We start from the raw sequence: 17585 nt of genomic DNA, 5'->3' as shown, positions 1-17585 counted from the left end.
TTTTAAAAGATTGTGAACGAGTTTGTTAGTGTACAAAAAAAACAAAGTTGAAGGAGATTTGAAATGTAGAATAAAAATGAGGGAAAGCTATTGGAAGAGGTAGAAAGTTTTAAATACTTGGAGCAGTGTTAGAATAAAAATAAAAATGTGAGTAATGAGTGGAATAAGTGATTCGACTGATAAATAGTATTTATGGGTTATTCATGCCCGTGCGACCTCTTGGGTGGCTTAATTTTCATCAATCAAATTGATAAATAGTATAATGGAAGGAATGTTAGTGAATGAGTTAAGACAAATAGTAGCATATTACAATATTGTATATATATTGTAGTATATGGTATATAGTAGTATATTACAATATAGTGGCTTTACAAGAATGTTAATTCAACTTATTTTCTATATTCTCTGTTAACCCCCAATGTAACTGCTTGTATATAAATAAATAAATAATAATAAATAAATATTCTCAGCTCTGACACATGGAAGTAAAACCTAAATGGTAAGAGGGCAGAGTGCTTAAGAACAAAAGACATGGATTTTTATCTTTTTAAAGCTGCTAATATACGTATCTGACGAGTATAACAATGAGGAAGTATGTGTGGTACGGGTGACAGCAATGAGGGAGCGAGACGGAAGGATGGGTGTGGGTGAAACGTTATATAGTTAAGTATTATGGACATTTTTGTAGGATGCCTAAATTTTTTTTAACAAGAGGGGGTAAGTAAGATTGAAATAAGGGAAAATAACCGGCATCTTATATTCTGCCACTTGTATACTACATGAAAGAATAGGTAGGAGGGAAAGAGCTTGAAAGATGGAAAAATTTGTGGTGCGAGAGCCTTCTGGGAACTTTCTCCTATGGTCATCCTCATACAGTTATCTTGAAATTTCTGTGGTAAATAGTATATTAATAGCACATAATATTTACTCAATTAAAAACAAACAAATTAACTTACATACTGCCCCCATTTTGAGGTACATTGAGCCATGGTTGTTAGAACCAGTAATGGCAAATTTTGGAGGTTTGAAGCTCATCGTGTTGATAGATGCACGGTCCGATTCCTTGTCAATCTCAGAACAGCCAGACAGACGGGAATCTCGGCTAGACATACGTGCTGGACACAATGGTAAAACAGTTATAAAAAGACATACAGTGTCATCCAGACAAATGTATCAACTTACTAGCAAATATTGAATAATTAAAGAAAACTTTATATGCAGTAGTAACAATAAAGAAATTGTACAATACTTTCCCTTTTAAATTATCATATCTCTTTTTACTAGTTTTTATTATGTGGAATAAGGTGCCAGGTAAGTTTGGTAAATTTCTTCCAAAGAAAATAACATTACTGTATTGACATGCACAGACCATGACAATAATATTATGTCTGCTCCAGAACTTGAGATGGAGTAATAGACCGAGCACAGACCCCTGCCTTGCACCCGACAGCATCACCTCAATACCACAACAATACTGAAGGTGGCTTCACTTGATGTCCTAAAAGTATAATTGCTTATCCTTCTACCACTTTGCAATGCTTATATTTAAACGAGTTTGATCAAAAATATATTTTACATTTTATAGTTATGATTTCGTGTATTAACAGACTGTTGTAATATACTCTAAAGAAATATGGTAAAAACAAAAAAGCATAACTAGACAATATATTCAAATTACTGTACTTGAAAATTCCACAGCAAATCTATAAAAGTAACAACTGATTTGTTGTAAAAAAAACATTTATAGACAAAATTTGTAGTTTTTAAATTATCAATTAAGTTAGCAAAATTTATTCAACTTTGTCCTTAATCTTTAAGCAATTGAAAATCAAGAAGGCATCTTTATAGTGGATTTCTTCAGCTCTTGGTTTACTCCTTCATATACTAACCCTTACACTGCTCCAGTCGCCATTTGTGACTTTTCCCATATGATTTGTTAACCATTTTGTCATGCGCACCTCGATGTAGTACTTATAAATACACTAACTGCTCAGCTTATGGGGGTTAAGACTACTGAATATAGTAGGTTATGACATACTTAACAATTGCATTTAGTGCTGAGGTCATAAAACCTGAAGACCTTAACATAATAGCAGAAATGCATTTACATGGAAAAACACATGAATAAATTCATATATTTAGCCTTGTTACAAGGTGAGAACTTGTTTTTATGAAGAGTAGTGCACCTTAAATCAGGTAAGATACTGGTAATTCATGCAGCAAAATATTTATACTCTTGCACTCAGGTGTTACACATTCACAGCAATAATTTTCTTATTTACACAATATTCCCTGCAATGATTCCATATAAAAATTACAGCCAATGTTCAGAAAAAATATGCAAGAGCTACTGAAAAATAAAGATTAAAAATATTACAATCAGTAGTGTCAATATAACAGTACTGTACTATATTTACGAAATGTAATTTTAATTTCCCAATATGTATATATACCCATTACTACAGTATGTGAGAGAAACATTTTTTTATGAAAAGGCAAATTCTTTCTCTAAGGAGGTTAAGCTAATAACAGAAACTATAGATCAAGGACCACAAGCAGAATTCAAGAGGGTTCTTAAAAGTACAGAAATTAAAGAAGCCATAAATCAAGAAAATACCTGCAATATACAGTATATCAGATTAATCCAGAGCTACATCAAAAGTGTTCCTACTATGCTATAGCAATGGCTCAATCCTGGACAATTGCAGATAATACAATAATATAGCTGAGCATCCTTACGAGAAAATGGTTGAGTCAAACACTTTGATTTTCAATTTTTCTGTACAGATACCAACAAGAATCACTCTTATATCTTCATCTCTTGCCCACAGATAGTCAGGCCTTCTTAAAGCTATTATAATCACTTACAGAAGAACTAATCTTTATTAAAGCAATTGTAATCACTCACAGCTCAATTAGTTACTATGCAGTACTGTCTTACTTATTGCCAACATCAACAGAGAATACCAAGAAACTTACCTTTCAGATTAGAGGTGAATCTTCAGCAAATAACCTCATTGCTGTCAGGAACAGAATTTTCATGATATCAATACAAGCACTGTACCAATATGTTTTGCCAAATCCAATGAAGAGATGATAGTAGGAAGAGGAATACCAGAGATCTCTCCTTTTTTCCCCCCAAGTATGGCACAATGACTCCTCCAAAAGAAAGAGTGGAGGAACAGAAGAGGTTAAAGAGGGTTCCAAAGTCCTCAAAATCACTCTCATAGCCAGCAGACATTGTAATAGCTCCCCATCAACCATGTGCTTTTGGTGCCTATGGCGGCACAATTTAAGAGTGCCAAACAAAGTAGGCAACTGGGAAGCTGGACGAGAAGCGGCTTTCAAACAACCACCTAAGCTACCAATCTAATTAGAGGGGAAAAAAAGCAGGCACTGACCACAATTTGGCACAAGTTGCAACCACTAAAGCCACAATCTCCTCCACAAAGAAGAAGGAATTGCACTCATTTCCTCCTGCCTGGGTATGTTTTGTTATTTTCCGAGCTTGCAGAGTATCCCATTTTGGAGGCCGATTCAACCCTACTTTTTGGACCCTGGGGCTTGGTGTCTATTCCCATGGCTCCATCTCCTAACAGGATTTGCTCACGAGCCATTCCTTAGCAGTTTGGACTTTTATGCCATTTTTCCTGCGTGTGGCCTTTTTTTGAGCCAGGTATTATGTGGTCTGTTATCACCTTGAGTATTGTGGCTGCTTCCTGCTGTATTAGCCACCTTGTGCTCTACTCTGAAGCCACTGTCACTTCTGTGCCATCATTTTGGCAATGCTTCTGCCCCTTCATTTGTGGGCTGTTTAAGCAGTGATGTTGGGTGGCTTGGCATGTTTCACCTGTCCCTATCCACTTCCCTCCCTCATCTGGCATCTGCTTCAGTGATATTACATTTCCCCAAACTAGTTTTGGGTTTGTCCATCAGCTGTTGCTGGATGATGTTGCCTCTTTCCTTGGCAGTTTAGTTTCTGCCTCCTTAGGGGTTGTATCACAGGCTCTCATGTTTCTCACTGGTTCTCCTCCTAGGCCTCCTAAGTTTGTTTTGCATTCCTCCTTTCATCCCATCTTTTTGTTCCTCCTGTCAGCCCACATCTACTTTTTCTTTAAGGTCCTGGCTTCTGCTTCACTGCCTTTTTCTGGCAATGCACTGGTCTGGCAGTAAGTGGGAGTAGCTCTTGATGGGGCCTGGTCGTGCTACCTGGGGTTATTAACTCGCCCACTCACAAAGAGAGTGACTAACCTACCCTTTACTCACCCACCCATTCAGACAGTCACTCGCTCACTGACACCACCATAACATAAATGCCTTTAGAAATCTGAATTAGCAGTCATTCAGGACCTTGTATACCAGACATGTCAAACCATTTCTGGAATACACACCACATGAAGTCCTCATCTTGTTAAACACAACACGAAGCCAAAAAGTTTAGACTACTGTAGTACCCAAGGTAAGAATGAGGTTCAAGAAAAAATGAAAGGAATTGAACTTCACACCACTGGAAGATAGTACATTACCAGCAGTCAGCGAAAATATAATTACTACATACATAAATCTCGGGCAAGATTCACGAAGCAGTTACGCAAACACTTATGAACCTGTCCATCTTTTATCAATCTTTTGCGGCTTTGTTTATAATTACTAAACAGTTAATGAGCTTAAAAGCACCAGGAGGTTGCTTATAACAACAACAACAGTTGATTGGTAAGTTTTCATGCTTGTAAACTGTTTGACAGCTTTGGTTACATTTATTAAAGATTCAGAAAAGATGTACACATTCGTAAGTACTTTCGTAACTTCTTCGTGAATCTGGTTCCAGGTAAATAGACAGGGTACAAGGGAATACAGGTGGAAATTAAGTACAGTACTGTACTCAATGAGCCAGAGAGATATCAAATTTTTGTATTTTGTTAGAATAGGCAACAAATGGAATGTGCTAAGAAGTGAAGTGGTGACAGGAGACAACATCATATGCAGATATGACAGACCCCAAAAGGCTCGGAATTTGTACACTAGTTATTAAAGGTTGAGAGGCAGGACCAAACAAGTGAGGATCAACCCTTGCAAGCACAATTAGGCGAGTACAATCACTGCATGGGAGGAGCAAAGGATACGAGGCCATGAGACCTCGTTTGGACGAGAAGAGTACACACACACACACACACACACACACACACACACACACACACACACACACACACACACACATTGATGTGCCTGCAGTGTTGAGCAGCAGCTCCTAGTTCTGCCTTTCAAATATTTTGTAGTCTAATGTAATGACTTAGATCAGTTATTTTTCGTATCACATTTACATGTAAAATTGTGTAACTAGTTAGCTTCAACCACTTCATCTTCTTCAGCAAAACCACATAATATTACTGATGCAGTATCAATTATTAATTTGCACTGTTTTAATGTTGCAATACTGAACTGTACTGTATTATTGCCTATGTACCCTGCCCTCACACACATGCATATGAAGTGCTGAAAACAAAGGAAACAGATTATAGCTTATTGTCCCAAGTCAAGCAGCAGCTATTTATTTCCAACAAACTCATTAATATATTTTTTAACGTATTCTTGAAACACTCCAACAATTCAATGTCTATTGTATTACCTGGTAATCTGTTCCATAAATCAACAACTATTTCCAAACCAGTATTTACCCAGGTCTTCAATCTACAGTTATTCAGTTTGTATCCAGTAGTTTGTATTCCATTTCGTGTTGATATATTCAGGAACTTATTAATATTTCTTTTGTTAGACATTATCATACATTTGTATACTTCAATCATATCTTTCTTACTTTTTGGAAAAGCTTTTTTTTTAATATCTCTTAGTATTCTCATTAAACTCATCTTTACATTATTTAACCTTTATCATGCAGTTAATGTCATACACTGTAGTAATGTAGTTATCATATGCTAATTTAAAAGTTTAAATTAGTTTGGGTTTTACACAAATGATGCTAATATGGATGTACAGTAATGAACTTTACCTAGACACATGAAAACACTCCTGCTATCGTTTCACGATTACCTTACCTTACTATGTAACTATGGTTATCATCCCAAATATTGCTAAGCTAATGTGGTCATTGTCATGATATAACATTCCACTATAATTACATAAAATGTATACTAATTATGTTCAACCGGAAATCACAATAACGTGATAGTATATCAAATGAACTAAGGCGCGTCCGGGAACACTTGGTGCATAAGCTCGAACCCTTATCAAGGCCCTTGTGGCTTTGTTCTAATTATGTTCATGTGCTTCTCATGTCTATATGGTTGTAATGATGTACAGTATACTAGGTGATCCAATCATCATTTGAATATAATACTGTAATAAAGTAGCTACAGAATTCCTATTGGCCCATATGAGTTGGCTCCGTTTATATTGATATAATTAAATAAATACAAGCTGCTTCCTATGGGCCCATATGAGACAGCTTCTATTTATATGGATGATGTAAATAGGAGCTCCCTGGTATGGTCCAATAGGCCTATATGAGGCAGCTCCTATTTATATCACTATACATAGGATCTACCTCATATGCCCTATTTATATTGTTTCTATTATACATATGATCGAATGATCAATCGTCCCTACTCTAGACATCCAAGGTCAATGTTGAGACTGGCCGAAGTGTGTTTCACGGACACAACATGTGATGACAGACGAGGTGGGCGCCATGGGCTGCCACATGCTCAATCTCTATACTGTATGTATGGTTTTAATGTACAAATAATGTAATGAATTACTCATGCTGAAAAAGTACTGAAGTATACAGTAGTAATCCAGTATAAGGTCACCTGCTGCTGGAGACATCTCAAGCAAAGCCTACACACCATGTTCAAGTCTGCCCAGTCTACCCTCCCTAAATACCTACTTATTCCCCATAATCTGCTGTCCAAAAATTTGATAATCTAGTATTGTAACATTTTCTATTACACAACTTTACCATGCTGTGTTAATCCTAAATTCATTGTGATCACCGTTCTCTAATTCATTCTCCCAATTTTGATGTGATTTACAAGTGTCTCCCTATTTGCTGGCACCAAGTCTAATACAGTATACCCTTTTCTTGTATTAACTCATGTGTTTTTAAAAAAGCAGTCACCCACCATTTCTAAAAAGAGTTACAGTATCTGCATTTGCATTTTATTGACCCAGTTTATTCTACTAAATTTAAGTCTCCTACAATATAAACATCATTAGACCTAAAAGTATGATGGCTTCTAAGTAATAAAACTTTCAATCAACTCAATCAAAATAATTACTGTATGAGGCTCTGTATTGGTTCTGTTTGACGCTAACTTTTAAATTTTCTCTTACATACATTGCTACTCCTTTCACTGCCTGCCTGTTAGCCTACACACTTGCAAGCCTGTCCACCCTTCCATAAGGGTGGACCGGCTTGCTTGCTTGCTTGTTAAACTGACTGATGAACTGGATTATATCTTGCAAGTTTTTCATTGTACTGTATAGCTTATTTCTGAGCTTTTAAGTCACCTTCAATATAACACAAGATCCAAAACACTTGCTGTTGACCTTTGGATATGACATGATTCGAATTACAGGCAACCTGACACAGGATTATAATTCCAAGGACTTTGAATGATGACTTGCCTCCAATTACTGTATTACAGCCCACCTGACCCTCTGCCCATTCATTAGACTGCACTCCCATGCACCAATCTGCCTGCAGGCCACCACCCACACACACTTGCACCCCACTTGCCTGGCTGCCTACCAGCTTACCTGCCCTCTTCCTTGCATGCTCACCCATTTGTTCTCTCAACTAACCAATTTAATAAGCAAATTCAAGGTATGCTAAAATTACAGGTGATCCAACATCAAATAATATCGTTAAAGATTTCAAGTGATGACTTCCCTGCCATAGTAGGTGAGGTCTCACTGGAATATTCTTTTGATGAATATTACACGATTTAAAAATATCCTACTTAGGATCCTGAGAACGTTCATATACTCAATATATTATAAATACCGTATACCTAATACAACATATTTAGACTGGTGAAATTTCCATAAGAATGGAAGGCATAACTATCTGGCCATCGGCTAGCACTGAAGGCTGATCTCTCAGTGGTGGCATATTATAAACATTTTCTTTAAAAAATTTATCATGGGATTTTCAAATAAATTTGATTTGAGTGGAACACAAACAATTTAAATGGCCAAAGATTAGAAACCTTACCCAAAAACAACTGACTAAAACAAAAAAGCTAATACCTGTAATGTCATTAAACTCTTACACAGATATGTACCAGTATCTCTTAACACATGCAACGCTGCATTCTATGAATATGCATAGACTGCACCAATGAATGTTGCAGTATTTCATTGCCAATAGCAACACATACATTATGCCAAAATATATATATTCATGTGCAAGCTACTATTCAACTTTTCTAAAATATTACATTCTGTATTCAATAGTATTTTTTAAAAGCCATTCATGCAAATTCCATCACCAAAGCTGCGCCTGAATAAAGCTCAAAATGCATGCAAAGCGAGTGCCACAGTGAGCCACCGTCTTTTTTTTTTTTTATCGTGATACAGAGTATTACGGTTGCATGAATGCTTGTCAAAGACACTTGAGAACTACAAAACATTTAAACCCATAATCATTATATCTTTTTGGTGTTGTTATATAATAAAAGTTAATACTTAATGTCTGAAAAAATGTGTGATTACAATAACTTTTTAGTAAGCACAGCATACAACATATAATTACAACAAATTATAATGGCTATAATAGTAATTGAAGTCAACTAAAGCTTATGTTATGTCAGACTATTAAATTATATACATGGCAAATAACTAGCACGATTGTTTTAAATTAAGGAGCAATAAAAAGGAAAACATGTTTCCAAATACTGTTACCCATGCCCAAAATGTGTATCATTTGAATGGGAAACAAAGCCAAATAATTTTAACATCGCTAATTATAGTTTTTGTTATTTACATATACTGTAATTGTGAAAAATGAGTAGATTTGGTTTAAAAGTAAGAATTAAACAATTATCGAAGGAAGGAACCGAGCAATGTCACATATATCAGATTCTCCGAGGATTCTATCTAGGGACAAGTGACTCAAAGGGACATTAGGAAAGCAAGATTTATGATCATCCTAAAAATCAAGACCTTCTACAAGGAGGTGCATGGCTAAGTGGGATAATACAGTTTGGATAATAAGGAGCAGCTCATGGTTATAATGAGGTCCCCATGAGTTAAGTATGTGTGGTCAATATGCAGCCTAGCCAGAGCCATTACTCACTATTACAGTAGTAGGAAGAAGGCAGTGGAAACATGCCACATTTATTAATATGCAGTTTGTTATTCATAATATTTGACCATCTATATTGTCAACGATTTGCAGATTGCATTATGAATGACAGGGTCGAAATACAAATATGGAATCCTTTTTTGGGAGATGGAACACCTTAGGTTTTATATAAAATATTTCCTCTTCCATAAAATGAGTGGTTTGAATAACAAAGGCATATTGCAAGGCCCAAACTGCCACTTAAACATGTCATTCAACTAGTGTTGGTAAAATAACTATTGGTAATTCAGAACATTAACTTGAAAGTGTCAGTTTATAAGATTTTATTGAGATTTGAGTCAAGTGGGTCACCCCACAAACCATCTGGGCCACCTATCAGAGTTAGTTTAATCCCTTACACTTTATTAACTTATTTTACTAGTTGAGATTAAATAAGAAATTACAGAGTACCTGGCTAATACCAACTAAATGAAATGTTAGACACTGAATCTTCAACAGTGATTCAGAAACAGAACTGATAAACTGCCAAACTGCTAGAACTAGTCAATAAGCTAAATCTGATACTATCAACTCTAAAACTATATGATATGTAAACTGAATGGAAGGGAAAGAAATTAAACTTGCAAGTTAATGTGAAGTATTAAGACTAAAGAAACACTGAAAGACCCATTGAGTTTGAGTACGTGGCTCCTATTTTATTTGTATATGAATTTGCAATAAAAATGCTAATTACTGCTGCACAATGATAAAAATAGATTTGATGGCTTTGCAACCATATTTGGCAGTGATTCCCATTTTCATAACTGAACATCTGCAATATATTTTATCTTTTTGAGTATTAATTCAAAAGTCAGATATGAATACTGTGAGAAACTGTTAATTGTAGGTTAAGCTTAGACTATTCAAGACAAAATAATCTGCCAGCTGATTAGCCATGGAACTGAGTATGTTTGGTAGTACTGTACAATACTGTACCTGTACATAATTTAATAAGGAACGAAACAAACCACCGTGTTACGGATTTAGTCATATTAAAAATGCACTACCTGCCCTTGTTAATTACAGCTCAGACAGTTCTCAAGCCTCTTTACAATGTGATTTAGATCTTTCCGTGTACCTGGCCCCTCTTGTTGCGCTGTGTTCCGACGAGGGAAGACCGTATTTAAGTCAGGCATAGCCATGTAGCTCCCTGCAATGTATAATGGCATAATCGTTTTTGGAGGGTCTCTCTTAACCAATACTGCCACTATGCACAAGGCTGCACATGTTGACATCATTACTGTTCATTTTCTTGCTGTTAGATGAAGCTCTTCACACATACACTATACAAATGTATATTAAATTTTATAAATTACAGATCCAACTAAATAACTAGCCACAAATGCAGCTACAATAATTAAAATAAGAGGAAAATAAACATTACCCCATATACCTTTTTCACATACAGAACTAAATTACTTTTCTAACTCGCATTAAACTGTTACATTCTCATTGTTTCTAGTTACAATAGTATTTAAATAAGAAATTTATTACTTTTGGCAGGAACTAGTGAAAGGTCATGCTATTCATATTTTATTATGCTGACCAATTGCTTTTCCACCAATCCAGGAAAGGTGAACTTACTATCAAAAGAATGGATCACTTATGCTTATAAGACCAGGGAAAAATTATCTGAGCTCCATATTTGGCAATAAACATAAAATGAAAAAAACAAAAACAAATATTTATTATAAGGATGCTAAAATACAATCGAGAGGCTCATAATGAATTTAAGTACTGCACAGTATTGCAAATTGGAAAGATAATACTGTATAAGTTTATGATAAAAACCAGTAATATTTTATTCTAAAAAAAATTAAGAGTCCACATTAAAATTAACACAGAAGAGTAATGAATTGAAGCCAGCTGTAATTTTACATCTTAAACAGAGTTCTATGATCGTGTATTTATGATGCAATGTTATATCAGGTTTATAGTTCTTAAACTCTGTGACATCTTGACTCATTAGGACCGAGGCTTGACTGGATATGGATACCACAATTTCACTTCACTACCTTGAATCTTTTTTACTACATTGGATTTTTTCCAAGGTAGGATACTCTGTTCTCTTGGGCAAGATCCTGCTGGTCCCCTGGACTGCGTTATGCAGTCAGAGCAGGTCAACATTCTACATTTGCATATCACTGGTCATCAACTGGCCATCCTGAGGAAGGTTAGTTGTTGGCTTGGGGGATCCTCAATAATCCTAACTGGTTTCCTGTCTCAACATGAGAAGCTATCCTACCCACGTGTCTGGAAGACCCTCCAAATTATCTGTTGGTGACAATTTATACATCCTCATTTCAATAGTAATACCTCTGAGGTTCACTAATGTACAATTTTAAGTCTGGTAGATTATCCAAGAAGTTTAGCTACACTATGGCACAGTTCAAACAAGTATGCCTGTTGTATTCTACATGAAACTGAAAAAATTCTTCAATGAGGCCTAGTGGGATCAAGAATGGCTAAGAAGGAATATAAATTAAATATATACAATATTTTGCAAGATATAAGATGGAGGAATCTAACAACATTTTTAAAACGTTGATAAAGAGCTGGTTCAACAAAACCTGATGGAGATTAACGAAAGAAAAAGCAAAGCTTTGAATGAATACAAAAAGTGCACAAACCCCCAATCTTATCAGAAGTGTAAATATGCTAAGAATAAATAAACCTAGACAAGGAGGCACCAAGCACAAAGTTTTGGAGCATATTTGGAGAGGAACAAAGAATACAGGACACCACAAGCACAGTACTCTTCTTGTAACAAAAATAAGGAAATAAAGATTGTAAAAAGTTGAAGTATAAAGAGAGAGAGAGAGCAAGTGGAATAACAGACAGGTGCGCCACATCTGTGTCACATGGAGCAGATGCCAACAAAAGATACTCCGTTGCATAACACAAGATATCTTACGTATGGTTGGACACTACTCAGTCAAAGGTTTATATAAACATTTACAGTATTGGTATAATATCGAGCTTCAACATCAAAAACATAAAAAAGTTGCATTAGATACTTAAACATATGGTTTTGCAGAAATGTACCAATTACAGTAATCATCAAAATTTGCACTAAACACAGCTGTACCTTCCTGCACATACATATAAATAAATAAAATTAAACATACTTTATATCATATATTTATATTCCATTAAGGTAAATATGAAAACTAAAGTGTTTATTACTTACTTAAAGACTGAAACTTGGACTTTAGGTGCTCCGTAGGTAGGTTTAAAGATCGCAAGAGGAAGACGTACGCATACACTAAGAAATATTATTGATCCGATGTACAGGTAAAGATAGAATCCCTGAAAGATATATATACTGTATATAGATATACTGTACAGTACTGTATTACAGCAGTTAAATCAATACAATAGTGACAAAAATCAAACTACTTTAGAGTTACAGCCAAACAATATAAACAGCAATAAATCACACCATTAATCATCGGCTTCACTCCTAATGGCATAATATAATCTTTCATAATTCCTGTAAATTACGACTGTCATGAATAGCTCCAACAATGTTAAAACCAAGTGATATTAACTAAAAATGTATGTAGGACACAGATGCTCCAGTAAGCAAGCATTAACCATTTATAGGCCTGTTTACAAAACCTGGCCTAAATAGATCTCTTGTTTTTCTTACACATTTTCACTACTTTGCACTTATTTGGATTGAATTTCAGCAGCCATTTATCTACACACTCCTAAAGTTTGCCTAAGGTCTCCTTGCAGCACCCTACAAGGAGTGCTACAAGCACCCTACAAGGAGTGCTACAAGCACTCTTCAGTTCTTACTTTTCTCATTAACTTTGCATCATCTGCAAACAATGACATGTACAAGCTCACTCCCTCTGCAAGGCCATTTACACAAATTAAAAACAAAACAAAAAAATGGCCCTAGGTGGGGGTTGTATTACTATGGTCGAGTTGGTAATTGTTGGGTTGTTGAATGTGTGTTTAACTTGTGGTGATAGTGAAAATGATTATGCGGCTTAGTGGTGGTTCTAGTGATATTGTGGTGATGGTGGTCTAGTGCTGAAATTATGGTTGGATTGTATTTATGATGGTTGTTACAGTTGTAATGATGGTTGTTATGGCCATGGAGGTGGATGTAGGAATGATTGCTGCATTTATAGTGATTGAGGTAACTGTAGTGGTGGTGAACTAGTCTAGTTGCAAGCCTAGTTGTAGTCTAATGTTTGCCAACTTCCCATACAATGTTATCCTGTTTAAGTGAGCATCTGGTGTTAAAAGATGGTGGGAATATAGTATATTCTTGTACATTTTTTGTAGTTGCTTTTCCCTTAAGGTGAACAGTAATTTCATACAAATCTTTTATCTTGCTTTCCCATCACCATTAACTTTCACTTTAAAGACCAAATTCTAACAGCAATTTATCTGCACACTCCTGATATTCGCCAAGATCTTCCTGCAGCTTTTCTCTTCTTATCTTTGAGCCATCTTCAAGCATATAAATGTACTTACTCCTCCTAATAGATCATTTACATAATTTGAATGATCAGTGGTCCTAAGCCCTAAGGGACTCCCCTTTCACCTTTTCTCCAGCCAGAAATATCCTTTCCTCATTATGAGCCTTTGTTTCCCGTTAGGTATGATGAGCAAACTACACAAAATGAAGAAACAATGACGTATCTTCAGCCACGTTATTGTGACTCGCCGTCTTCCTCTTAGGTACTCCTTTATCCATTTCAAGTGTCTTTCCTGTTATCCCAACTTCTCTCCATATTGTACACTGGTCATTTGTCAGGAACAGTATCAAAAGCTTTCTGCCAGTTGATGAGGATGCAGTCTATCCTACCCACCTTTCCAATTTGGCATATTTTGGCAATTTTTCACAGAATCCAATCAAGTTTGCTAGGCATGATTCTTTTCATTTTGTCTCTTCATTACAAAATTGAGTTTTCAAGTGGTACACTATATTTTTTTGATTAACCTATCCAGAATTTTGCAAAGGATGTATGTTAGTGACACTAGTTGATAATTTTATGTGAACTGTCAATCCCCTTTCCTGAATATTGAAATTACATTTTTTTATATTCAATTTCTGCAAGCCCTCCAGTCTTTAATATTACACCAAAATCCTCTAGTTAGTGTTAATAAGGAATCCTTGCAGTCAATACAAAGAGGCTTACTCAAAATATCACATGGAAAATCAAATATATTTTTATGAAGTTGAAATGGGGCTACATTCTCCAATTTTCATAATACTTTCTGCATAAATTTTAATTTTTTTAATTTGAAGTCAATACTGTATGTTGAAGTGTTTGAGATATAGTACTGAATGAAAACCCATCAGAAGTAAGAAAAATGAAGAAAAAACATACCAAAACAATTTATCACTAATAGGGATACCCAACTATTATAATACTCACATTGTAGAAAGAAATAGGAATGTCATGGGAGATGACCTCTGCTATTGGAAAGGCCATGCCCATCACCACCAGCAGCTTGCCATACAGGGCACTCAGGCACGCGATGAGAGAATCGCTGAGAAGTAAAATTAATAACATATAATAGATAAAAAAAAAAAAAGAGAAACTTAAAATTTTTATTCGGTATTTCTTAAGACTAGGTATGCTATAGAAACTCAAACTATTGGAATAACAAGCAACAGACATTACTTATAAATCAAATTAATATAGTAAAGACAACTACTATACCAAAGCTCCAAGAACAAGCACTATATACTAACTTTCCTTCCTGCTTCCAGTCCAGCACAGATGGCATCAAACTGTTCCGGGAGCTAGAACGACGAATGGTGTTAGCTCCTAGGGTTTGCTGGAGGTTAGTCTGACTACCTCCTATACGTTTAAACATCTCGTTCATGGAATTTCGACGGGACTTTCTGTACATATTGAAATCAAGTGATGTGTGACGACATTCGGGAAGGTCCATGGCGATCATATTCAACCTGTTGGGAGTAGGGCTGGGACTACCATAGGCTACTACTACTGGAGCTTTGGACTACAATAGTCTTTCTTAGGGGGGTTAGATAACTGTTAGCTTGTTGTTAGTACTGTACAATTATGATTACTGTTAAATAAGGTAAATACTGCACTGATAAAAAGGAAATTACTACTGTGAAGAAATTATGTCGGGAATTTACCAGGTCTATGGATTCCTAAAAACAAGTAATTTAATATTTCTGAGTTTTGGTTTAACCCTAGGCAAAATCGTGCTTTTCCCACGGACATGACTATGCACAGTCAGGGAGGTCAACATTTGCTCTAGCACAATAGGGATTGTCTAACATTTCTGTCAGGCCATACTGATGCAAGAGAGACTTAGAATTTTTTTTAATCCTGTCTGGAATGACCTCGAAAAGACTTTCAAATAGAATACAGAACTGTACACTCAAAACCCCTTACAAATTCTACTACCTACCTATCTCCTAGAAAATCAATGTCTCTGCAGTCCAGTCTCGGACCAGACCTCCTGGTTAGCAGTCTGGTCAACCAGGCTGTTTGACACCACTGCTCTTGTCTAACATGAATTGCAGCTCAGTTGATCAGGTATCCTTTGGAGGTGTTTTATCAATGCTCTTTGAAAACAGTGAGAGGTCAGTTATGCCTCTTATGTTTAGATGGCAGTGTTGAAAAGTCTTGGTTCTTGAATACTGATGGAACTATCACTTAGCATACCTATTGTACCTCTGATTTTCAACAAGGATATTTTGCAAATCCTGCCATGCCTCCTAGTTCCTTAATGAGTTATTTCTGTGTGCAGATTTGGAACTAGTCCTCCTAATATTTTCCAAGTGTAAATGATTATGTATCTCTCACCTATGCTCTAGAAAATATAGTTTAAGAAATTTTAAACATTCCCAATAATTTAGATAGTTTATTGAATGGATCTCTGCACATTCCCCAGGTCAGCAATTTATGCAGCTTTGAATGGGGCTGTTATTGTGAAACAATATTCCACTCTAGAAACTACTATCACTGGTTTGGCATCTCTTGTTTGAAAGGTTCTTGATTAGCTATTTTTGATGCTAAGATAACAACTAATTATCAAAGGAGCACCTTGCTAATCATTAGTTGGCATGCCTAAAACCATCGCCAGATGTCAGCATCTACATATCATCAAGGTATTCTGAGTCTGCTCATCTAACAATTCTACTGACCACTACAATAACACTTTAGACTAACAATAAAAAATTATGTTGGGCCTAAATGATGCATTTTCCTACCTTATCTTGAGTTGATTTTGGGGCTTAGCATCCCCGCGGCCTGGTCCTCGACCAGGCCTCCATTTTGTTACACACCCCCAGGAAGTAGCCCGTAACAGCTGTCTAACTCCCAGGTACCTATTTACTGCTAGGTAACAGGGGCATCGGGGTGAAAGAAACATTTTGCCTATTTGTCTCCGCCTCCACCGGGGATCGAACCCGGAACCTCAGGATTACGAATCCGAAGCGCTGCACACCCAGCTGTCAGGCGCCTAATAACATTTTGTTTTGTATGTAAAGTAGCAGGTGGTAGGGCACCTTATTCACCACTTTTGTGCTTCCTCTCATTGACATTATGAGGTCAGGCCAACTAACAACCAGCAGATTGCTCCTTGGAAGTTTCTGATACTAAGTAGCCTTGAAAGTAGTTAAAAGGGAAAAGAGCAAGTCTTTTCGAGATCATTCAGGTCTTGATCGAGAATTCTTCAAGGGAAAAGAGCAAGTCTTTTCGAGATCATTCAGGTCTTGATCGAGAATTCTTCAGTATCTCCCTTGCACGAATAATATCCAACAAGGAAATTTTATATAATTCCGGTTTCACTGGTGTGAAACATTGATATGTTCAAATTGTGTAGTCCTGATCATGTGGGCAACAGAACCTAGTCTATATGAGAATATGGGTGCAGTTCTTAGAAAGGGGACTTTCATCTACATTTAAAACCTAATTTCTAACACTAATTTCTTGGATCTCAGCAATTTCTACTAGCGCCTAAGTATGAAAATTCCTTCCAGCCAGGTGTGATAATTTTGTTTTGGTTATTACTGTAATTAAAACCAATAATAATAATAATAATAATAATAATAAATATGATTATGCAACACATTGATTACAAAAGTTAAAAGCTTAGTATAATATAAGTAAAAAAATTAAAGAATGTATCGATACAAATTGAATACAACTCTTGCATTGACAAGAAAAAATACTGTACTCTATATAAATCTTACGTTTATTAGATCAATTAT

At 35.9% G+C, this 17585-nt stretch overlaps 1 protein-coding gene across 1 annotated transcript in view; it reads right to left on the bottom strand.

Moving 5' to 3' along the window:
* Positions 1–17473, bottom strand: part of LOC138350762 (proton channel OtopLc-like) — a 41996-nt gene extending 24523 nt beyond the window's left edge. Inside the window, 6 exon segments of the mRNA XM_069302031.1 lie at positions 957–1115; positions 10443–10514; positions 12555–12636; positions 12638–12673; positions 14767–14881; positions 15087–17473. Of these exon segments, the coding sequence (XP_069158132.1) occupies positions 957–1115; positions 10443–10514; positions 12555–12636; positions 12638–12673; positions 14767–14881; positions 15087–15298 (676 nt within the window). The 5' untranslated portion in view covers positions 15299–17473.
* Positions 17474–17585: the final 112 nt, after the last annotated feature.

Source organism: Procambarus clarkii, chromosome 47 (genome assembly GCF_040958095.1).
Source record: "Procambarus clarkii isolate CNS0578487 chromosome 47, FALCON_Pclarkii_2.0, whole genome shotgun sequence".
Lineage (NCBI taxonomy): Eukaryota > Metazoa > Arthropoda > Malacostraca > Decapoda > Cambaridae > Procambarus > Procambarus clarkii.
Note: the sequence above shows the minus strand (reverse complement) of the source record. Positions and strands in the feature narration are given on the sequence as shown.